Below are 24,117 nucleotides of genomic sequence, written 5' to 3'. Positions count from 1 at the left end.
GTTGGATCTAAATCTCTGAGTTGTCGGTGTTGTAAATGTAGCACACCTCCCCCCAAAGATTTGTTGTTCAGGTTCGCTGAAAGCTGATGAAGCTTAAGTTCTCTTATACAACTGGGCTCTGATTTTGTCGCCTTCGTTTTGGACGTGCGGCCTGGTGATTTGAGCCACTTTCTTACCATGGCCTGCTCTAGCTTGTTCAGCATGTCGATCGCGTACGTAGCCCCACCCTCACCGTGCTTTGCCAGCCCGTAGAACACCGGCCTCCCTAGGGATGAAAATTTGTTTTTGTGTTTTTTCTGATTTTCAAGCCTAGACGAGAATGGTAGCGGTAATAAAAAAACAAAAATGGTAATGGTAAAAATAATCAAAAATGAAAGGGAAAATGATTTTAGCCTTTTCTTATCATTTTTTAGGATTGCCATATTTACTCCGTAATTTGTTACCAATTCAAACGTCCACGGATCCTAATTTTTTTGTAGACTACAATTTTAGGTGTAGTTGGCCACAACCACATCTAAGCAGTCCTATCTGCGCCTTATATGCTAGGACATTAGAAAAAAACAGTTACGCCTTCTATTTTGAGACGGAGAGAGTATACGATAAGTACTTTATATGTATAATAGGAGCAGCAAGGTGTGAACTGTATGATGTCTGGTGTGGTCTAGCCTGTGGTCCCGTCACGTATCATGTTGTATATTGTTGTGGATCGTGGCTCTTCTAATATTTTATTATTTGACGTGTTTATTATTTTTTAGGATATTGTTTTTATGATTTTTTATCGTTATTGTGTATATTTTTATCGGCTACAACCGTTTTTGAAACTACTAAAATATCGATGCTGCTTTCAGTTTTGGCAATATCGTAGCAATGTTGTTTTAGACACAAAAATGTGAAACTTAAAGTGATTTGGCCTTTTATTGATTGTTTCCGATCATTTTTATCCCTAGGCCTCCCCCATGCAAGGGCACACTTACGCACTCATCCTCATAAGGATTTGCCACACTTCAATCTCTAGAGTATTGCTTTACCATGACTGCGGTGGCATCGAGCTCAGTGCCTTGAACATGTCTGTGCCTTGCCGGATGCCGCTGCCCACCAACACTGCCACGCCACCGCCTTGACCATCTGCAATGCAGCACCACTCGGCGATGGTAATCCATTGTTAGTTTTCGAGGCGCTTAACACAACTGATCGCCGCATGTTGCGAACGCTCCATGCGTTGTTTTACATGTACAAATGTACGTTCTGTGTGTTACCTCGTAGAGCACCGAGAGGGTGGTCGACGCGTAGTCCAACTGCGAGGCACCGTGGTTGGACACAACCATGTTGGTTGCCTCCATTGGCTTCCTAGCCTCTTGGCTGTCAAAGACCATCACTGCAGAGTCATAGTTCAGTCATTGACCATATGTAATTACCATATGGAAAAAGTCCATATTAGTATATTATCTCTCTTAACTTTTATAAAAGTCTTTTTTTCCTCTATAAACTCTAAAATTGAATAAACTACCTCTCTGAACTTTTAAAACCATTCGCTTTACCTTTATGATTGGTTATAAGCGGTTTTCGAAGACGATTTTATCTTTTACTTCTTTATTTGTTTTAGCTAAATCTTTGGAAAAAAAGTCATTGTATCACAGAAAAACATACAAAATGGAGAATCCATTTTTGTTGGACTTCACATGGGTAGATCTATATAGTGAACATACCAAAAATCATAGATCTAAAGCTACAACAAAAAAATAATACTAAAACATATCTATTATATGTTCACTGTATAGATTTATTCATGTGGAGTTCGGTAAAATTAGTTTTTTCATTTCATAATTGTTCTGTGATTTATTATAATTTTTAAAATTTGAAATAAAAAAGGCAAAAACTGCTTATAACTGGTTAAGAGCAACTCCAAGAGAGTTGATAAAAATAGATGGCTAAATTCAAGATTTAGCCAACATCTAAAATAGAAAATCATGTAAAAAAAACAAAAATCTCCAACAGTCTTTCTATACGACAAATCATATGGCTAGCGGGACATGCAAGCTATATTTACCATGCGAGAACTCCGGGATAGATGACTTGCTATTTTAGCAAACCAAATACAATAGCTGTTGGACTCTCTTTTCTCTCCCAAAATAGCCAAATATAAAATACACAATATGGATAGCTCTTCTCTTAGAGTTGCTGGAACGGTTTTAAAAATTTCAGAGGTGGTTTTCTCGGTTTGAGAGTTAAGGACGAAAAACATGCTTTATAACCAGAAGAATGGTGGGCCTACATTTTACAAGGTCCATCGCCCACCCACAAAAGGCCCAGACAGAAGGCCTGTAAAGCAAAACCGCAGGACATCACGACCTAGGGTTTTCATCCGTGACGAGCCAGCCCATATAAAACCTCAGAGCACCATCTACCTCGCGAGCTCTCCCTCGCGCCGCCACCTACTTGTTCCGGCTCTCTAGCTCACGGCGCAGCCATCAGAAACCCTAAACTTCGGCGTCGACGATGGCGGCGGCACCGGCAGGCGGCGCCGCGCGGGCGCTGTCGCAGCGTGAGCAGGACATCCAGATGATGCTCGCCGCCGACGTCCACCTTGGCACCAAGAACTGCGACTTCCAGATGGAGCGCTACGTTTACAAGCGCCGCTCTGATGGTATAAGTCCAATTCTCTTAGGAGTAACCAAATGTTTGCATCGGATGCGTCTTGTATTGGATATCTAGCTATAGTTCTATGGGGATCTTGCTATGCGCATGCAGATATTAGGCTGTGGCTGTAGTTCAATTGAGAATTATTGGCCTTCAATTGAGAAATATTGGCGCGTAGTTTCAGTCGACAGATATTGATTCATACTGTAATATCTAGTTAAGGTTTTCTGGTATCAGTGTGATACACGTATGTGTATGTAATTTCTAGTTGTAGTTTCTGGTATCACTGTGATACACATATGTGCGGCGTCTACTCTTAGTATTATTTCTCCAGTATGGTCTAGCATGAAGATTTGGAGTGGTTTCTGGAGTGGGTGTGATAAACATACGTGTAAGGTCTAGCTGCAACATTACAAATGCTATTCGTCTCAATGTCATACCATAAATATGAGCTGTTGAGCTGTCAGATTGGTTCATACTAGATTTTATCAAAATTAAAGGATCAAGTGACTGATATCGAACATGTTATGTCTATGTTGCTATGTTTGTTCATGAAATCAATGTGAAGAACGTCTCAAGTTGCTTATGCTGATCAATCCCATATGTCATTTGACCACGTTGAACTGTGGATGAATTAACAATAGTGCTGTTGTATGTTATCCTTCAGGTATCTACATTATTAACCTTGGGAAGACCTGGGAGAAGCTACAGTTGGCTGCGAGGGTCATTGTTGCAATTGAAAATCCTCAAGATATTATAGTACAGTCTGCTAGGCCCTATGGCCAGAGGGCTGTACTCAAGTTTGCCCAGTACACTGGGGCTCATGCCATCGCCGGCAGGCACACTCCTGGTACATTCACCAACCAGCTGCAAACCTCATTCAGCGAGCCGCGCCTTCTTATCCTGACTGACCCTAGGACCGATCATCAGGTAAAATGGACTTATATCTGTTGAAAGAAAAACTTTGTTGATTCAGAGCACTTACAGATCTTCTTTATCAAACTTTTTACAGCCCATTAAGGAGTCTGCACTTGGAAACATTCCCACCATTGCCTTCTGTGACACTGACTCCCCTATGCGCTATGTTGATATTGGCATTCCTGCCAATAACAAGGGGAAACAGAGCATTGGTTGTCTGTTTTGGCTGCTTGCTAGAATGGTCCTCCAGATGCGTGGTACAATTCTTCCAGGACACAAGTGGGACATCATGGTAAACTGATATAATCTGAACTAGTTTCATTCCTATCAATTTCTGACCTGTATAAACAACATATTTACCTTTTGTCGCTTGTTGAATGATATGCTTGTTTCTCTTCTGCAGGTTGATCTGTTCTTCTACAGAGACCCGGAGGAAGCAAAGGAGCAGGAGGAAGAAGAGGCTCTGGTTGCTCCTGACTATGGCGCAGTTGCAGAATATACTGCTCCAGTGGGTGAGAACTGGGGTGGTGCCGACTGGGGAACTGGTGAAGCCGCAGCGCCTCCTGCTGGCATTCCAGCTGCTGGTGCAGACTGGGCTTCTGCTCCAGGTCCAGATACTCCTCACATAATACATGATTTGCATAAAGACTGAAACATTCTAATCTTTGTAGTAGTATTTTGTTTACACATTCTTGGTTTGTCTAGGGTATAGTGTTTAAATTTTAATTGATTGATAATTGATGCTCTGTTCCACCTTTTGTGTGCCTAGAATTAGCTTGATATTGTGTGTGAAGCTGGCAGGTGATTTGAGCTGAAACTTTGATACGATTTCTAGCAATTGCTTAAAATTCTGTGGACATTTTTTTTGTATCAAAAGTTGCTTTTTGACATATAGGATTTTATGGGTAACTGTGTTGAAGCTTTAGATCACTATAGTAATACTCAATAATGTTTGTTCACATTTGCTTGTTTCTTTTAATTTTATTATCTGGTTATTATCTGCTCGTATAGTTTCTTACACCTGTGTATCTTACAATTCTGCACGTGAATTTCAGCTCCTCCTGCTGATGGTGTCTGGGATGCCGCTGCCGCTCCTCCAGCAGCCACCGGATGGGAAGAAAGCGCTGCTCCCGTGGCAGCTCCTACCCCTAACTGGGCTTAAGGTGTAAATCAGCATGGTTGATGGCTTATAGTAGTCATCATCAGAACTTGTTGGTAGACACTGCTTGAGTAGTAGCTTTGAACTTTTATGTGCTATATACTAGATGAGAATCAACTTTGTGTTATTGACGCTGCTGAGACTGCGAGTGCACCGGGCCCCCTTTTTGTTTTCTTCTCAAACGGATAGCTATGTTTTAAGCGTATTTTGTGAACTATATCTCTTCGTTGCAGCAAATGCCACCCCTTCTTGCTTGTTGTGGGATCTAAATCTCTTGGGTTGTCAATGTTGTAATGTGGGACATCGCACCCAAGATTTGTATATCGCTTAGCTGAAAGCTGATGAAGCTGACTAGTTAAGTTTTTGGTACAACGGTACTTCCAGCCACAGGCTTTCAACAGGGCTCTGATCTGGACGACCTTAGTTTGGACGTGCCGCCTGGTGATCTTCGGCACGCCGCGGCGCCCCCATCGCCTGTTCGTGTGACCTTATCTGTTAATCCGACAGCCCTTTTTTCTCTCGCGGCCCCATCGCGACCTTATCTGTTAATCCGTCAGCCGTTTTTCTCTCGCGGCCCCATCGCCAGCTCTACAGCCTGTCCGTGTGACCTGTTAATACGTCAGCCGTTTCTCTCTCATCTTTCCCTAATACTTAATCATAAAATTTCAATCCCCCAAAATCTGTCATCCCTAATACTTAATCATAAAAATAAAAATTTCAGTCCCCCAAATTCTGTCCTTCAAAAATTGATAAATACGTAGTAATTCATACAAAAATCTAAAAATTATAAAACAAATTTTATTCATCTCTATATGTAGATCCATGCAGTAAACAAAAAATATCACAAATTTTAGTTTTTTTTTTTTTCTGGAGATGCTTGCATATGCATTTTAGTGTAAATTGATCGGTTGAAAATTGATAAATGCGTAATAATTTATAGAAAAATCTAAAAATTACAAAACAAATTTTGTTCAGCTCCACATATGTAGATCTATATAGTAAACAAAAAAATATCATAAATTTTACTATATTTTTTGTTGGAGATGCTTGCCTATGTTTTTTAGTGTAAAATTGAAATTGTAGTTATCTGCTCTAATTATTATAAAAAATTATGGTAGCCTATTTAATGTGATGCTTGATTCGTGGTAAAAGTTTTAGCATCATTTCTGCATATCTCACTGATTTACTAATTTACCTAAATTTATATGTGTTGTTATGTCATATGAACACTTCATAAGCCCATGTGTTCATAATCTACATACATTTAACTGATATATCATATTTCATAGGAATCCTAATCCTTCATAAGCCCATGTATTTATAATCTACGTACATTTAACTAATATACCATATTTCATAGGAACCCTAATCTAAATAAAAAAATAAAATTAGCAATAAACTTCTCATGTTTTAATATAATACTAAGGTATATTAAGAGGTAATATTAGAGTAAGATAAGCTTTTACTAATTTCTATTATTATTATTAAATAAATATGTCTCCGAGCTACATATAGTTGTAAATATTAAGGCCTTGTTTAGTCCCGAAAAGTTTTTGGATTTCGGTACTGTAGCACTTTCGTTTGTTTGTGGCAAATATTGTTCAATTATAGACTAACTAGGATCAAAAGATTCGTCTCACGATTTACAGGTAAACTGTGCAATTAGTTTTTATTTTTGTCTATATTTAATGTTTTATGCATGTGTTGAAAGATTCGATGTGAGGAGAAATCTTGAAAACTTTTTGGTTTTCGGAGTGAACTAAACAAGGCCTAACTATCTAATACCATAGATGTCATGGTTATCAATAAAATAAATTACAGACTTTAAATTTTATAAAAAGGATAAATATAAATAGATATGCAACATTCATTCAAGGTTCAGCTAGGCGCTAGGCGGAATCTAGGCGCTGACCCATTGCCTAGCGCCTAGTCGGGAGTACACGGTCCTAGGCGCTCCTAGACGTTTTCCTAGGCGTTTTGGCAATATATATATATATATATATAGCAATAATTCTGAATATATAGGTTACTGTAAATATAAAAAGAGGTCTAGTAGACATACCTGATTCCTTGGTGGCTATTTCTTCCATGTTCCTAGCTCCTACAACACATTTTGACAGCTGGTAAGTACTAACAAGTCAATAGACAACAAGTTGTTCATAAAAAAAAATAGAAAACACTAAGTTGTCTTGTCACTTATCTGAATCATTGCAGCAACTTCCCATTCCTATCCATGAGCACACCATATCAGCAGCTGGTAAGTACAAACAAACCAATCAATGCAGTTAACTCATTCAGATTCAACGCAGTGGAGAGAAACAGAGGAGGGGAGAAGAACAGAGCAGGGGAGACGACCAGCGGGATAGGAGTAGGGAGGGAAGGGAAGTCACCTAGGGGACTTGGGGTGGCCGGCGGGGATGAGCAACTTCCAGGCGGTGGTGGTGAGTCGAGGACGAGCAGGACCGACGGCGGCGAGTCGACGCCGAGAAGGACTAGTAGGGGCGAGTTGGGGACAAGCAGGGGAGGAGCAGGACCGGCGGGAGGAGCTCGTCCAGCAGCTGGACCTCGTTCGGCGGGAGGAGCAGGGGATAAGAATGGCATGCGCCCTCTGCCTTATCCTTTCGGCCTGGATTCCGCGCCGCGCGCGCGCCTAGCCACGCGAGCCGCGCGGGAAAGCTTCGTGCCTCCGAGCCGCCGTGCCAAAATTTCACGGGCTCGCGCGCGCGTCCAACTCACGCGCCTACACGCCGCCTCCACGCCGCCTTGCGCGCCTCCTCGCCGCCTAGCATCTCCTACGCGCCGCCCGGCGCCCAGAGCACCGACTACCCCCCTAGGCCAGGCGAAGGGGCTCGCCTACCGTGTACTCGCGCCTAGTCGCCGCCTAGCTGAACATTGCATTCATTTGATGTTTTTCTCCCATTGTAACGCACGGACATATTTGCTAGTATTACAAATTAGCGAATAGTATTTTCAATCATAGCTTTTCAACTCGCCTTGTTTAGATCCGAAAAGATTTTGAATTTTGATACTGTAGCACTTTTGTTTTTATTTGACAAATATTATTCAATCATGGAGTAACTAGGCTTAAAAGATTCGTCTCGCGATTTACAGGCAAACTGTGTAATTAGTTTTTATTTTTCATTTATATTTAATATTTCATACATGTATGAGAAGATTTAATGTGCAAAAAAATCTTGAAAAGTTTTTGGTTTTTGTTTCAACTAAACAAGGCCTCGTCGAGCATCTCGACCACGTGCCTCGCCGGCCTCCCCGTGCGCTGCCAGCCGGAGGAACACCGGCCTTCCCACCTCCAAAAATCTGCTCAGAATTTGCCACGGTTCCATCTCCGGAGCTGGCCGTGACCTGGAGTTGTTGCTTTACCATGCTGCGGTGGCGCCGAGCGCCAGCGCCTTGAACACGTCGGTCCCCCTCCGGACGCCGGCGTCCACCAGCACCGGCACGGCCCCCGCCACCGCCTTAACCACCTGCAAAGCAACGCCCACCTTTGTCAGCTTCCGGCGTTGTGTTTGCGTCTGTGGCACTCCAGTGCTCCGATTGAACACCAGCAATTGAACGCCGATCGATACTATGGTGAGTCGGTGAGCAATTCATTACCGTCCTCGGCGAGGATGCCCTTGAGCAGGATGGCCACGTCCAGAGCAACCAACCCACACACAAATTCAGTATTCAGGGACACAAACTAACAAACGCCATCAACCACCATCATACTCGCCACATAATTGCCCGGCCGGCAAGACTACTGCACCCGGCCCATCAGGCCATCACGCCATGCATGGACGCATGGCCGGCCACCGGTACAGCGATTCAAGGCCGCAGCAGGCAGCCAATGCAAGCTCAGTGTCCTGACCTAATGGCAGTGGCAGCTCCGTTTTTTATGGCAGGCATGTTATTATGTTATTATTAAGAGCCATATGATATGCTGCTCTCTCAGTCTCTGAGAGCAGAGCAGAGCAGGCTCTCAGTATCCGGTGTAGCGAGTAGCGATCCTGGTGCCTGACGCGGACGCGTCGTTGGCGCCCATAACTGATCCCTATGCTTGCCAATGGCGGGCCGCGGGCGGCGCACCGCACGCACATGCTAGGGCATTTCATGGCGAGATTTATGGCACGGCCACCGGCTGCGCTGTGCTCTACGCGTCTTTTCCACGACGACGTGGGATCCAGTGTCTCGCGCGCCCGCCGTTCCAGCTTGGAGCCGCGCGCGCCTTCCTCCTGGGTTGGTTGGTCTAGTCTTTCAGAAAGGAAACAGAGACGAGCCACTATGATTGAACAAGCTTTTGTACTGCTTCTGATGAAACCGCTTGTATTATTGTATATATGGAGCAAAATGTTTCACTCGCAGCGTCAAGATCGTTGTCGAACGACGTCAGACCTTTAAGGACACTAGAGTGATCATCCTGGATGAACAACCAGCTAGCTCAGGAACATAGAATCACAAATTACTTTTCAGCCACGAACAGTGTTTTTCCTCTTAGAAAAAATTAGCATCACTGGCACGATTAGTCAAAGCATCTCAAGTTCGACCAAAATTATAAAAAAAAAATTACAAAGTTTTGTGACATCAAATAGATATACTATGAGAATATAATTAATGAAGAACACTTAGGGGGTGTTTGGAACTGCTCCACAAACTCCACTGTGGAGCAGCTCCACAAAAAAATGGAGTTTGTGGAGTACCTCTTTAGCTGCTCTCACAACTCTATTTTTCCTCGAACTGAGTGCGTGGAGCTGAAACCATTTGGCTAAAAAACATGGAGCGGAGCTGAAAAACGTGGAGCAAAGCAGTCCCAAACACTTCCTTAATAATATTTTGGTAATTTTTGTGCCCCTATTGGAGGGGCAATTATTAGTGATGTATCAAATCCTAGTAGGCTTGTTGACATGTCTATCTTGTTGACATCCACAAGGACCCCTGGCCTAAACAAGTTCCTATTCTAAATCCAGAGATTTAATTTAAAAAAATCAACTCCAACCTACCTCCTACTTGGGCTCCCATTTTTCATGCCCTCCCAAATTATAGTTTTAGCCTCTGACATCCAGAATCCCCCTATCCAGTCGGTCCCACCCACTTTCCTCTCCCCACCCATAAATCAAGACAAGAATTACAAACAGTGGAGTTGATGTAGGATTGTGGGTCCCATGTGAAATAAGGACTTGGTCTGTTTTTTTCTATTGTAGTTGGGTCTTAATTTGAGCCCTTACTTTTTTTATCATAGCCTATAAATAAAAGTTTAAGGGCTTAATTTAAGAACTTAGGCTGGACACTCCTCTTAACCTGTGGAATCCATGCCAAAAGGTCAAGTCTTACTTCTGAATGAGGTTCAGAATTGGTGGTGATGTGGAATCCATGCCAAAAGGTCAGGTCCTACTTCTGCAATATTGTCCCTCAGCGTGTACTCATCCTCCACATCCCCATTGATATAATCATAGGCCTTGTTTAGATGTGAAAACTTTTTGGATTTCATTACTGTAGCATTGTCGTTTGTTTGTAGCAAATATTGTCCAATCATAGACTAATTAGGGTCAAAAGATTCCTCTCGCGATTTACAGTCAAACTGTGTAATTAGTTTTTGTTTTTGTCTATATTTAATGCTTAATGCATGTGCCGCAAGATTCGATGTGACGGAGAATCTTAAAAACTTTTTATTTTTTGGGTGAACTAAACAAGGCCGTAGTGCATCTTTGGCAGTGCTTTCTTGGCTATGGCGAGCTCTTGATATTCTCGGACATTGACTGGTAGATTATCCTCCATTCCCATCAAGATGCCATTCTGATGTTGCAAATTCCGCTGCGTGGTTGAGATGTTTTATAAAAGTTCACTGGCACACCATGCACATATCAATGCATAAACAATAAGATGAGTTAGGCCTTGTTTAGTTCCCGAAAAAATTCGGATTTCGGCACTGTAGCATTTTCATTTTTATTTGACAAATATTATCCAATCATGGACTAACTAGCTAGGCTCAAAAGATTCATTTCATGATTTCTAGTAAAACTGTGTGATTAATTTTTGTTTTTGTCTATATTTAATGTTTCATGCATGTGTCGTAAGATTCGATATGACAGAGAATCTTGAAAACTTTTTGGATTTCGGAGTGAACTAAACAAGGCCTTAATAAGGCTTGCTGTGCCTGCGCAGTACTGATAGTGGCAGTCTGGCAATGCAAAAATTCTAAAGGTCTTTTTTATTGCCGGAGCGTCAACATCAAAAGTTTGCAGACATGCATGTATTGTTCGTTAAATACTATAAGGTTTTCAGACATCCCATATATCCCGCCTTTCAAAAAAAAAAAAACTAAGCTACGGCCAATCCACAAGCATGTCAATCAGACTGCACACACAATAACCGAAAGTTTTAGGTCTTGTTTAGATGTGAAATGTTTTTGGATTTCGCTACTGTAGTACTTTCGTTTGTTTATGGTAAACATTATTCAATCATGGACTAACTAGACTAACTAGGATCAAAAGATTCGTCTCGTGATTTACAGGCAAACTGTGTAATTAGTTTTTGTTTCCATCTATATATAATGTTTTATGTATGTCCCGTAAGATTCGATGTGACAGGAAATCTTGAAAACTTTTTGGTGGAAACTAAGGCCTTGTTTAGTTCCGAAAAATTTTGGGAAATGGACACTGTAGCATTTTGTTTGTATTTGACAAATATTGTACAATCATGGACTAACTAGACTCAAAAGATTCGTCTCGTCAATTTCGACCAAACTGTGCAATTAGTTTTTATTTTCGTCTATATTTAATACTTCATGCATGCGTCTAAAGATTTGATGTGACGGAGAATGTGAAAAATTTTGCAAAATTTTCTGGGAAGTAAACAAGGCCTAAACAAGGCCTTATTGTCGTGACTAAACAAGGTAGTCATTGCCGTCAGAAGCTCAGGTAGAGGGCGAGACACACAGGATGACAGGACCCAACATTTCATGGTGCTCATGTCAACATTCGAGGAACGCGCGAATCGTTCTCATTACTCCCTCTCTGTCCCCGAGCGCTGACGCCAGTATGCTGTCCACGACGATGTTCTCATGTACTATTCGGGACAGGGCTCCCAAGATACGTTGAGCACGATCTTTCGAAAAAAGATACGTTGAGCACTTTGGGCAGTTAATCATCGAAAGCTTAATCCAGCTCAGATTCTGGTAACAGTGAGTTGGATCTTATATTGGCGACGCACAAAGCTTATTTCAGAAGGCAGCAATCAATGCCAAATCACGTAACCTCAGATTCACATCGCAACCCTGACAGCGAGCACAATTAATGGTCGGTCTCGATCTGTAGTACTCATGTAGTCCGTCCGTCCGTCCGTCCGGATGGTCGCGGGGTCACAGCAGGGCCCTGATCCCGTCGCCCTCAGTCTGGACGTGCGCCCTGGTGACCTCCGCGACGCTCCGGCAGCCGCAGAGCGCCATGGCCAGCTCCAGCTCTTTGTTCAGCATCTCGATCACGTGCCTCGCGCCGGCCTCCCCGCGCGCCGCCAGCCCGTACAACACCGGCCTCCCCACCTGCAACAAACACGCTCACATCCTTGCTCGGACTCGGAGGAGAGAGGAGCGGCATACGTACCATGACTGCCTTGGCGCCGAGCGCCAGCGCCTTCAGCACGTCGGTGCCCCGCCGGATGCCGCCGTCCACCAGCACCGGCACGGATCCCTCCACCGCCTTAACCACCTGCAATGCAGCGCACGACACCCGACCCCGGCCGGCGTCAGTCTACGGCTGCTACCGCCGCACGTCGCAATAACACATACAGTGATCGGATAAATGCGTGGCGCGCGGCTCAGGAGGATAAATGTGGCCGGCCGGCCGGCGGCCAGTTACCTCTTCGAGCGCCGAGATGGTGGCCGGCGCATAGTCCAGCTGCCTGCCGCCGTGGTTGGACAAGATCACGCCGGACACCCCCGCCTCCACGGCCTTCCTCGCTGCCCAACACCGCCGCAGAGTCATCAGAGTTCAGTACACACAGACAGTGACCATACCAGGTCTCCGGTTGACCATGCATGCCAGTGATCCAACGTTGATATAGATTATATATTATGCTAGTTATTCATTACCGTCTTCGGCGGTGATGATGCCCTTGAGCAGGATCGGCAGGCTGGTGATGGACTTGAGCCACTCCACGTCCTGCACGCACAAATTCAGCAAAAAAAGCCCGTCACAACTTGCATGTACAGAAGTCATGGCTGAAAATACTGTTTGCTAATTTATTGTGAGAGAAAAACACTGTTAGCTTGTACAAAAACTACGGCTTATAAGATAAGCGAACTGGCGATGCATGCAATTCAAGGGCAGTACGTGTCCTTTGGACAGGATCAGGCTTTCAGTATCCAGATGTTGATGCGTCCATACATCCCACTCAATCACTCATAACTGTTCCATATGCGTGCCCAGTACTGTGGTTGCTAGACCACATGCTATTGAACTCAAAATTCAAGAAAATTTTATGGGTCTGCTCTGTGTCATCTGTATGTACCTTCCACGACAACGATGGATCCAGCGTCTCCCGTGAGAATCGTTCCAGCTTGGAGCCGCCTTCCTAACAGCATGATCAAGATTGCAACATGATAATGATACAGTTTTTCAGAAACAAAAGGAGTTCGTCTACTGCGAACGAATTTTTGTAGCTCTAAATCAGAGATCGATTGAGAAATGTTTCACTCACAGCACTGTCTATGTCCTTGTCTAATGACATTAAACCTTCGAGGTTTACAAACCGTGGAGAAATCATCCTGCATGAACAATCAGCTCAGTTACAGAACATCCCAAAATAAAAAGAAAAGGGAAAATTTTGCAACATAGTGATGTTGAAGCTGTTGCAATGCTGTGCATAAATGTACTGACGATCTACCTCGATTCCAAATTATAAGACATTTTTGTTTTTCTACATACATTGCTTTTATTAAGTATCTAGACAAAATGTATATCTAAGTGCGTATATCTAGAAAAGCCAAAACGTCTAATAATTTGGAACGGACAGAGTAGTTGAAGATTTTAACCTTCAGTAGCAATGGGTTAGGAAACTGGAATTATGGTTTGTAAAATAACATATTTTCACGGAACTTTAGGAGATTTCAACAAAGATAATAAGCACTGTACTTGTTTCTGATATCAGCTTCACGCCTACCAAGCACAGGCCTGTCAACTGTCAAAACAAGTGCCTTGAATCCTAAACTCTCAGCCCGCTGTACCAATGCTGCCGAAACATCCCTTCTCTTGCACATCTAAGGTACACAACGATTTTTTTTTCAGAAATCAGGTAGCAGCAGAAAGGGGGATTTACTAAAAAAAGATCAATGCCAACGCGTCATACATATAGCTGATAAAAGCGAATGGCATCGCAGCTGGAGGCAACCTCCTCGATTCTGCAGCTTGATGAGAAGGAAAGCACCTGTGTGGCATATATATGAACATGTGTACATAGGGCCTAAAGACGAGTACATCACCAGATGACCCCAAAAACAAATTCAGCAGTTACCATTATGGTGTTACATGCTGCGGCAGCTCTTGCAGTGGCCACCTCCCCTGAAATGAAATGAACATTTAACCAAGGGTTGTGGAGATAATATAAGGTTTTATCATTTAAAACTTGGATGACTTGATTTTGTACCTTCTGGATTTGCTAATTTGTGTGCCCCTGTAGGAGCGACAATTATTGGCGATGGCATATTATATCCTAACAAGCTTGTTGACATGTCTATCTTGCTCACATCTATAAGGACCCGTGGCCGTAACCTGTGTAATACACGCTGAAAAGTAAGGAACCACGTTTTAATGAGGTTGCAAATTATTGGTGGAAACGTACAGAATTCTTCCATATGCTGCAATATTCTCCCTCAGTGTATATTCATCGTCTGCTCCCCCATTGATATAATCATAGTGCATCTTTGGTAGTGCTTTCTTGGCGAGCTTTTGATATTCTCGGACATTAACTGGTAGACTGTCCTCCATTCGGCTACATTAACATGTTAAAAAGGACATTCTTATATTGCAAATATATCTATCACACTTATACATTGGTTTAGAAAATTCAGAAAAATAGCCAACGAGAGGTTCCCTTTTCAGTGCAGGCACTAAATCATTTCAATTTGGACAATACAAAACTTTAGGATACTTGCATGCTTCCAAAATAAAAACTCTAGTATAGTCATTCCACTTCTAGTCTTTTATCTGGATTGGACGTTACCACAATACCTTGTTCCTCAACTCTTCAAACTAGTCCAAAACCAATAGATGCTAGAGTTAAGCATAAGTAGATTGATCTGAAGTTCAAAATACAAATTTTCTCTAAGTGTGCACAAGCACAACAGATCAGGAGGAATCACTACATATTGGGCATCAGAAGAAGATTTAAGATGACCAAACAAGTGTGGCCACACTATTTTCGGTATAAAATGTAAAATTTCCAATTCCTCGTCTTTGCCAACTGTACCCCCTCACAGCCCTTTTAAGAAACAGTAGTAGGACATGTTCATTTAACCAAAACAATTGAACCCTACTAGAAATGCGAATGTAGGATAAAACCAAACTACCAGATGCATACGTAGCACTGCAGTGAAAAGTACCAAGTTACAAAACTAGCATCTACATATTGTAGTGAACTAAATAATTTATGAATCAGTTTCGATGAAGTCAAAAGATTATAGTATTTCAACTGAAAATTTCAACAATCAGAAGTAAAAGGACACACTGACTAATTGATCCACATATGTTTTCAGTGAATACATTACATTCCAATTTACAGTTTTAAGCGTAATATTTGTGTAGTGCAAACATAATTACTGTAGATCATACCTTTGTAGTAGCTCTGGATAGAGATAGACACAACAAAGCACAGACAACAAGAGACAGAAAAATGGATTTCTACTCTTGATCTGTAATCAACATTGGGCAATAAAGGGGAAACGAGAACATTAAAATGACTCTGAAATTGCTGCTCAGATCTAGTCCCTGTCCTGAAACAGAACTCAATCTGTTCAGCTATTCATCACAGTTCATTCTTCAGAAGTGCGCTGACATGCTAAATACATGTAAATGCATGCCGCCCTTCGATATTTTGACGTCTACCACTCCTATGTCTCAATCATACAGATTTAGTAAGGGAATATTCCAATTTTGACCAGGGATGTTCCTCATATATAAATAATAAGACACACCCATAACACCTACTCTTTCTGAACTTTGAATTAATATCTTCTCTATCTTTACAAGTAAGACTGCTAATTCAGACCACGCTTCAGAAAATACCAAAGTTGTCAGACACATATATCTAAGCGAGGACCAAACATAGTGCTATCTTCTGCTGCAGAGGTTTAAAAAAACTGGGATAGTTAGGATACTAAGAATCTGCAGGACTACAAAGCACAGGGAAATCCAGATTTTCCTACTTGATCACTCGTCGTAATAAGTAGTCAGGTCCAAGTGGTAAACATCAAGTGGCACTTATTAGAAGGCCAGCACAACTGAAAGTATTTTTTCTAAGAAACACAACCGAACGGTTGTCCCACTGAATTCAAGATAAAACCTATACCTGGGGGAACGCCAGATACAAAATTGGCAGGTCGTCTAGTAACTAGTATGGCAATGCCTTTTATTGCTAACAGTTGGGGAGCATTCAAGATTTGCAGCAGCATCTAACATGGTCATCCACCTAGGGTTCGGCAAAAACCAAGAAGATGCACACAGGCTTTTGCCACATGATTGGTACACAAAAACAAAGAGAAAAAACCCCATACATGACTACATGAGTGAATTAAAGAAGGAACAGTGAGCCGCAGCCCCATACCTTGGGGGAGGAAGGACTGCAATCAAGGATGGCTAGCAGAAAGATGAGTGGAGGGCAGCAGGTTCAGAGGTTAGTGCTTGCTTCCCCGCTTGTCTTCCCGGTGCTGGCCACATCCTAATCCTGGAATCAAAATTGGCAATAATGCTCCACCTACCACTCTTACCCTTTTTCGTACAGGCTACAGTGAACTAAAATACTTCTTTTGTCTCTGAAAGCTTCAACTACTAGAACCTGTGCCGGTAAACTTTTTTTAAGTTTGACTAATATATAGAAAAAAGTATCAATATCTATAACATAAAATGAGTATCTTATGAAAATATATTCTATAATAAATCTAATGGTATAAATTTTAGTGTTTTTTTCTAGAAATTCAGTCAAAGTTTTAAAAGTTTGACTTAGGACAACTTTAGAAGGTGCAACTTTTAAGGACAGAAGGATTAATAAATCTCCTGCTTGTTCATAAAAAAACCTCTTCTTTTTTTAGGTACCGTGCTTGGATGGTGGTAACATCACTCTCCAAGAATATGGTTTCGTTATGTCCAAGTTGCCTGATTTTTGTTAACTCTGAATCATGTTTAGCTGAAGAACCATCAATTTCAATGGGCTAGATTGTGTGTAATTATTAAGTAGATAATGTGTCATTATATATGAAACAACACAAGAAGGTATAAAAGTATAAATTCATTTTGTTTAGTTGACAAAAATTATTGTGAAACTAATAAAAGTATAAACACAATAAGCCTGTCATTTCCTCGTGCCTATCATTGACAAATTATCTTCCTGTTCTGGGACTGCACCAGCAAAACATTGACACGGGAAGGAAACCAAACTACCTTGGAAATTTAGGACACTCTAGCTGAACTTGTCCAGATCTAAGGAACCGAGAAAATTCCTTCAATGCCATTGATTCTTCTCTCTTAGGCCTTGTTTAGATACACAAAAAAAATCCAAAACTTTACAAGATTCCCCATCACATCGAATCTTACGGCACATGCATGAAGTATTAAATATAGATAAAAATAATAACTAATTGCACAGTTTACTTGTAAATCACGAGATGAATCTTTTAAGCCTAGTTACTCCATAATTAGACAATGTTTGTCAAATAAAAACGAAAATGCTACAGTGTCAAAATCCCAAAACTTTTTGCATCTAAACAAGGCCTTAGTGCCATTGAATGAAAATTATAGACTTCCTTCATTGTCGTTGGTTTGTAATTTTGGTTCCCTTAGGGCCATTATTGTCCCTTTGCCGTTAAACTCAAATGAACACCGTTAAATCTCACTTAGTATCAAACCGCAAACACCTTCTGTGCCTAAAAAATGGGGACAAATTTTAACCAAATCTTGTCACCAGCCAATAGCGCAACCTCAATCGAAGCAGAGCAGAAGCATCCGCGACTCTGTAGTGGGGCCGTCCAACGACACCCATCTGCGAATCTGCCTCCACCCATCAGGAACGAGACGTGGGGCCCACCGCATCAGGAAGGGACGGTGGTGATTTGGGCGAACAAATTGATCTGCACAGCCCACTGGCGCAGCCCAACCCATTGGTCCGCCAGGGTCGCTGCGGCGTGTTCCGGCCGTGCGTGGCGTGGCCGAGGCGAGGCGCCGAGGGCCGAGCGGCACCGCACGGGCGAGGCGGCCAGCGGTGGCTTGCCCGTGCGGTGGTGACCAGCTTGCAGCCGTGTGGCGACTGGCGAGCGCGGGAAAGGCGAGACGGCCGGCGTTGGCGAGCACGGGTACGGCTGACTGGGGCGCGCGGGCCGGTGAGCGCGTGGCGGCGGCGACGGCGAGCACGAGTCCAGCTGGGGCGGCCTTTACAGTGGTGAGCGAACGGTGGCGTAGATGCGGGGCCAAACGACATGCGCCACGGCGGCAGCGGTATTTTATCAGGGATCCGTTGTGTAGCTCGCTACCCGGGAATCGTTTTTTTTTAACTTATAGGATCTTGTTTAGTTCAGACCAAAAATCCAAAAACTAGCATTAAATATAAATAAAAAATAACTAATTACACAGTTTATTTGTAATTTGCGAGTCAAATTTTTTGATCCTAGTTAATTCATAGTTGGACAATAATTGTCAAATACAAACGAAAATATTACAGTATTTAAAATATTTTGTAAAATTTTTCACATTCCTCGTCACATCAAATCTTACGGTACATGCATGTAGTACTAAATATAGATAAAAGAAATAATTAATTATACAGTTTACCTGTTATTTGCGAGATGAATATTTTGAGCCTAGTTAGTCCAGAATTGAATAATATTTATCAAATACAAATATAAATAATACTGTTCATATTTTGTAAATTTTTTTGAAAGTAAACAAGGCCCCTAGTTATATATGGATTCAGTTCGTCCGTCCCGATGGTCGCTGCTGGGTCGCAGCCTCACTCAGAGACTCGATCACAGCAGGGCCCTGATCCTGTCGCCCTCGGTCTGGACGTGCGCCCTGGTGACCTCCGCAACGCTCCGGCAGCCGCAGAGCGCCATGGCCAGCTCCAGCTCTTTGTTCAGCATCTCGATCACGTGCCTCGCGCCGGCTTCCCCGCGCGCCGCCAGCCCGTAGAACACCGGCCTCCCCACCTGCAAACGCACGCGCGATCATCCTCGTCAGAACGAACCAACCAACTGTCACCTGCAACTTCCGGAACAGCCCGTGCATGCCCACCAAGTCCTTTGCTCGTCTCGGCGAGAGGAGAGAGAGGAGCGGCGTACGCAACGTACCATGACTGCCTTGGCGCCCAGCGCCAGCGCCTTGAGCACGTCGGTGCCCCGCCGGACGCCGCCGTCCACCAGCACCGGCACGGCCCCCGCCACCGCCTTAACCACCTGCAATGCAGCGCACGACACGACACCCGGACCCCGGCGGTCCTTTTGTCAGTTTATGGCCGGCGCTATACCGCCGCACGTCGCAATAACAGCACGCCCACCGTCCCGCACATGCAATGCAGCTAGCGATCGGGGTCCGAGTCCAGCCCATCCGATCCGTTGCGTTTGCATGTGTGGCGTGGGTCAGGACTCAGGAGGATAATGTGGCCGGCCGGCCGGCCGGCCGGCGGCCAGTTACCTCTTCGAGCGCCGAGATGGTGGGCGGCGCATAGTCCAGCTGCCGGGCGCCATGGTTGGACACGATCACGCCGGCCACCCCCACCTCCACGGCCTTCCTCGCTGCCCAACGCCGCCACAGAGTCATCAGAGTTCAGTGACACAGACACCAGTTCTCCGGTTCAGTACCATGCATTGCTAGCAATTCAATGCTGACAGAGTATTACACCAGTTATTATTCATTACCGTCTTCGGCAGTGACGATGCCCTTGAGCAGGATCGGCAGGCTGGTGATGGACTTGAGCCACTCCACGTCCTGCACACACAAATTCAGCAAAAGGAAAAAAAAAACACCCATCAGGCCATCATCAACCATGCACTCGCTTGATTCCTCTTCCAAGAGGATGAAGCCAGATTTTTCTTTCCAGGCATGGTCGCCGGTACAATGATCCAAGGCCGCTGTAGCCGTACTGCGACGCATGCAATTCAAGGCCAGTACGTAGGCCACCGTCGTTATACATATTAAGTGCCATACGGCTGTTCAAAGAACAGTCTTTCAGTATCCAGCGTACAGCCCTTATGCCCACATAACTGTTCCATATGCTTGCCCAGTCTGTGGATGCCGGACCACATGCTATGGAATTCAAGAAAATTTATGGCACGGCTACCGGCTGCTCTGTGTTATCTGGACGTACCTTCCATGACAATGATGGATCCAGCGTCTCCCGTGAGAATCGTTCCAGCTTGGAGCCGCCTTCCTAACAAGACGATAAAGATTGCAACACGATAACGCTTCAGTTTTTCAGAAAGGAAAGGAGTTCATCCACTAAATTTTTGTAGTTCTAAATAAGTGGTTTATTGAGCAAATGTTTCACTCACACCACCATCAAAGTCGTCTAATGACATTAAACCTTCAAGGTTTGACAACTGTGGAGCAATCATCCTGCATGAACAATCCGGTCAGTTACAGAACATCTCAAGATGAAAGAAAAGGGAAAATTTTTGCAACATTGTGATGTTGAAGCTATTGCAATGCTCTGCATAAATGTATTGACGATGGTATGAGAAGATAGTAGCTTAAAATTTTAACCTTCAGTAGCAATGGGTTAGGAAACTGGAATTATGAATTGTAAAAGAACATAATTTCGCTGAACTTTGGGAGATTTCAACAAAGATACAAGCACTGTACTTATTTCTTATATCAGCTTCACGCCTGCCAAGCACAGGCGTGTCAACTGTCAAAACAATTGCCCTGAATCCTAAACTCTCAGCCCGCCGTACCAATGTTGCCGAAACATCCCTTCTCTTGTACACCTAAGGTACACAACGAAAAAATTCAGAAATCAGGCAGCAGCAGAAAGAAGAATTTACTAATAAAAGATTACTGCCAATGCATCATACATATAGCTGATAAAAGCGAATGGCATCGCAACTGGAGGCAACCTCCTCGATTCTGCAGTTTGACGAGAAGGAAAGCACCTGTATGACATATATGAACACGTGTAACAATCTACAGAGGGCCTAAAGACGAGTACATCACCAGATAACCCCCAAAAACAAATTCAGCAGTTACCATTATGGTGTTACATGCTGCGGCAGCTCTTGCTGTGGCCACCTCCCCTGAAATGAACATTTAACCAAGGGTTATGGAGATACATAGCAGGTTTTATCATTTAAAACTTGGATGACTTGATTTTGTACCTTCTGGATTCGCAAATTTGTGTGACCCTGTAGGAGCGACAATTATTGGTGATGGCATATTATATCCTAATAAGCTTGTTGACATGTCTATCTTGCTCACATCTATAAGGACTCGTGGCCGTAACCTGTGTAATCGTTGCCAAAGAGTAAGGGCTCGCTGCTTAATGAGGTTTAAAAGTATTGGTGAGGCGAACAGTACAGAATTCTTCCATATGCTGCAATATTCTCCCTCAGTGTATACTCATCCTCTGCTCCCCCGTTGATATAATCATAGTGCATCTTTGGTAGTGCTTTCTTGGCGAGTTCTTGATATTCCCGGACATTAACTGGTAGATTATCCTCCATTCTGCTTCATTAAATTGTTGAATAGGTCACTCTTATGTTGCAAATATATCTATTACAGTCATACATTAGGTTCAAAATTTTAGAAAACTAGCCTTTTTCAGTACAGGCATTAAAACATTTCAATTTGGACACATATACAAAACTTTAGGTTACTTGCATGCTTCGAAAATAACAATTAGAGTGATATAGTCTTTTTGCTTCTATCCTTTTATTTGGAATGGAAGATTACCACTTTACATTGTTCCTCAATTGTTCAAACTAGTCCAAAACTAGTACATGCTAGAATTAAGCAAAATAGATTGACCTGAAGTTTTACAATATAAATTTTCTCTAAGAGTGCCCAATAGATAAGGAGGAATATCTACATACTGGGCATGAGAAGAAGATTTAAGATAACCAAACATGTGTGGCCAAACTACTATGTTTGATATAAAATGTAAAATTCCTGCTGCCTCATCTTTGCCAACCATACCCCCTCACAACCCTTTTAAGAAAGAGAAACACTAGGACATGTTCATTTAACCAAAACAATTGAGCCCTACTAGAAATGCAAATGCAAGATAAAACCAAACTACGTGATGTACACGGAATACAACAATAAGTACCATGTGACAAAACTAGCATCTACATATTGAAGTGAAACCCAAACTTTATGATTCAGTTTTGATGGAGCCAGCAGATTCTAGTATTGCAACTGAAAATTTCAACCATTAGAAGTTAAAGGAAATACTGACTAATTGATCTACTCATGTTTTCACTTTTCAGTGAAGACATTGCGTTCTAATTTGCAGTTTTAAGTGTAGTAGTTATTGCAAAAATAACTACTGCAGATCATACCTTCATAGTGACTCTGGCTAGAGCGAGACACAACAATGCCCAGACAACAAAAGGCAGCAAACTGGATTTCTACTCGTCTCTTGATCTGTGATCAACAGTGGGCCATGAAGGGGAAACGAGAAAACTAAAATGACTCTGAAATCACTGTTCAGATCTAGTCTCGGTCCTACTCATCACAACTGAAACAGAACTCAATCTGTTCAGCATTCATCACACTTCATTCTTCAGAAGTGCGCTGGCATGCTAAATACATGTAAATGCATGCTGCCCTTTGATGTATTTATATACTACTACATATATGTCACAATCATACAGACTTATTAGTAAGGGAATATTCCAATTTTCACAATATATGTTCCCCTCCCCACATAAATGATAAGATGCGCCCATAGCACCTATTCTTTCTAAACATTGAATTAATATCTTCTCTGTCTTTAAGGACGTGTAAGACTGCTATAGCTGAAACCCATGTCGTCACTGAAGTTTTCAGACATCTTCTCTTCAAAAAATACTTAAGCTTTCAGATTGGGTATATCTAAGTTAGGACCAAACATACTGCTATCTTCTGCTGCAAAGGTTAAATAAACTGAGATATTCAGAATACTAAGAATCTGCAGGACTACAAAGCACAGGGAAGTCCAGATTGTCCTACTTTTTTCGCGACCGTGTCAACAGATTGAGAGGAAGTAGAGTTTAAAGTACACAACCGGCCAACAGTAATCCCAGGATTACCACCGACCCAACACCTAGCACCAAGCACCTAACACCGAAAAAGAAGAGCAGCTCCTATTACAACAGATTGTCCTACTTTGCCTCAAAAAACAGATTGTCCTACTTTGCCTCAAAAAACAGATTGACCTACTTGAGCACTCATCAAACTATCAAAGTAGTCAGGTCCGAAGTGAAGTGGCGCTTATTTAGAAGGCCAACACAACTGAAAGATATTTTTCTGAAGAAACACAACTGAACGGGTGCCCCACTGAATTCAAGATAACCCCCATATCTGGGGGAATGCCGGATACAGACGCGGACTGTACAAAATTGGCAGGCCGTCTAGTATGGCAATCCCTTTTATTGCTTACAGTTGGGGAGCATTCAAGATTTGCAGCAGCATCTAACATGGCCATCCACCTAGGGTTCGGCGGAAATCAAGAAGATGCACACAGGCTTTCGCCACATGATTGGAACACAAAACTGAGAGAAAATCCTCATACATGACTACATGAGAATTGAAGAAGGAACAGTGAGCCGCAGCGCCATACCTCTAGGGACTTGGGAGGGAGGGAGCACTGCAGTCAAGGATGGCTGGAAGATGAGTGAAAGGCAGCAGCTTCAGAGGTTTTAGTACTTGCCTCCTCAGCCTCAGTGTGATGTGATGTCAGAAACTCAGGTAGAGGACAAAAGGCAAGTGCTGGCCACATCCTGATCAGCAATGCTTCACCTACCACTTCCCTAACAGGCCATTAAAATAACAAATCTCCTGCTTGTTCATCCAAAGTCATCATATTTTTAGGTGCCGTGACTGGTTTTGTTATGTCCAAGTTGCCTGTTTTTTTTTTTAACTCTGAATCATGTTTAGCTGAACAACCATCAATTTTCATTTGGCTAGATTGTGTGTAACTATAATGTGTCATTAGGTAAGAAACAACACAAGGAG

The 24,117-nt window shown here is 42.8% G+C and overlaps 2 protein-coding genes and 1 pseudogene across 5 annotated transcripts; 1 reads left to right on the top strand and 2 right to left on the bottom strand.

Annotated features, from left to right (window-relative positions):
* On the bottom strand, positions 94-8,756 carry LOC110432793 (annotated as a pseudogene).
* On the top strand, positions 2,375-4,984 carry LOC110432983 (40S ribosomal protein Sa-2-like). The gene is made up of 5 exons (XM_021454392.1): positions 2,375-2,644; positions 3,305-3,567; positions 3,650-3,847; positions 3,959-4,163; positions 4,611-4,984. Exons 1-5 carry the CDS (start codon positions 2,497-2,499, stop codon positions 4,715-4,717), a joined length of 921 nt encoding a protein of 306 aa, XP_021310067.1. The 5' UTR covers positions 2,375-2,496; the 3' UTR covers positions 4,718-4,984.
* LOC8060683 (peroxisomal (S)-2-hydroxy-acid oxidase GLO4) lies at positions 11,817-23,879 on the bottom strand. 4 transcript variants are annotated; one of them, XM_021454225.1, is made up of 13 exons: positions 16,526-16,776; positions 15,535-15,695; positions 14,546-14,695; positions 14,351-14,475; positions 14,219-14,265; positions 14,054-14,131; positions 13,840-13,964; positions 13,406-13,472; positions 13,217-13,279; positions 12,798-12,867; positions 12,565-12,665; positions 12,310-12,414; positions 11,817-12,248 (listed from the first exon to the last, which is right to left on the bottom strand). In XM_021454225.1, exons 3-13 carry the CDS (start codon positions 14,689-14,691, stop codon positions 12,069-12,071), a joined length of 1,107 nt encoding a protein of 368 aa, XP_021309900.1. In that variant the 5' UTR covers positions 14,692-14,695; positions 15,535-15,695; positions 16,526-16,776; the 3' UTR covers positions 11,817-12,068. The 4 variants fall into 4 exon arrangements, with proteins under 4 accessions (XP_021309900.1, XP_021309899.1, XP_021309898.1 ...); XM_021454224.1 differs by lacking the exons at positions 14,546-14,695; positions 15,535-15,695; positions 16,526-16,776 and adding exons at positions 21,478-21,624; positions 23,723-23,879; XM_021454223.1 differs by lacking the exon at positions 15,535-15,695 and having other exon boundaries at positions 16,526-16,767.

This window comes from Sorghum bicolor, chromosome 2 (assembly GCF_000003195.3).
Source record: "Sorghum bicolor cultivar BTx623 chromosome 2, Sorghum_bicolor_NCBIv3, whole genome shotgun sequence".
NCBI lineage: Eukaryota > Viridiplantae > Streptophyta > Magnoliopsida > Poales > Poaceae > Sorghum > Sorghum bicolor.
This window is presented reverse-complemented; position numbering and strand designations above follow the sequence as displayed.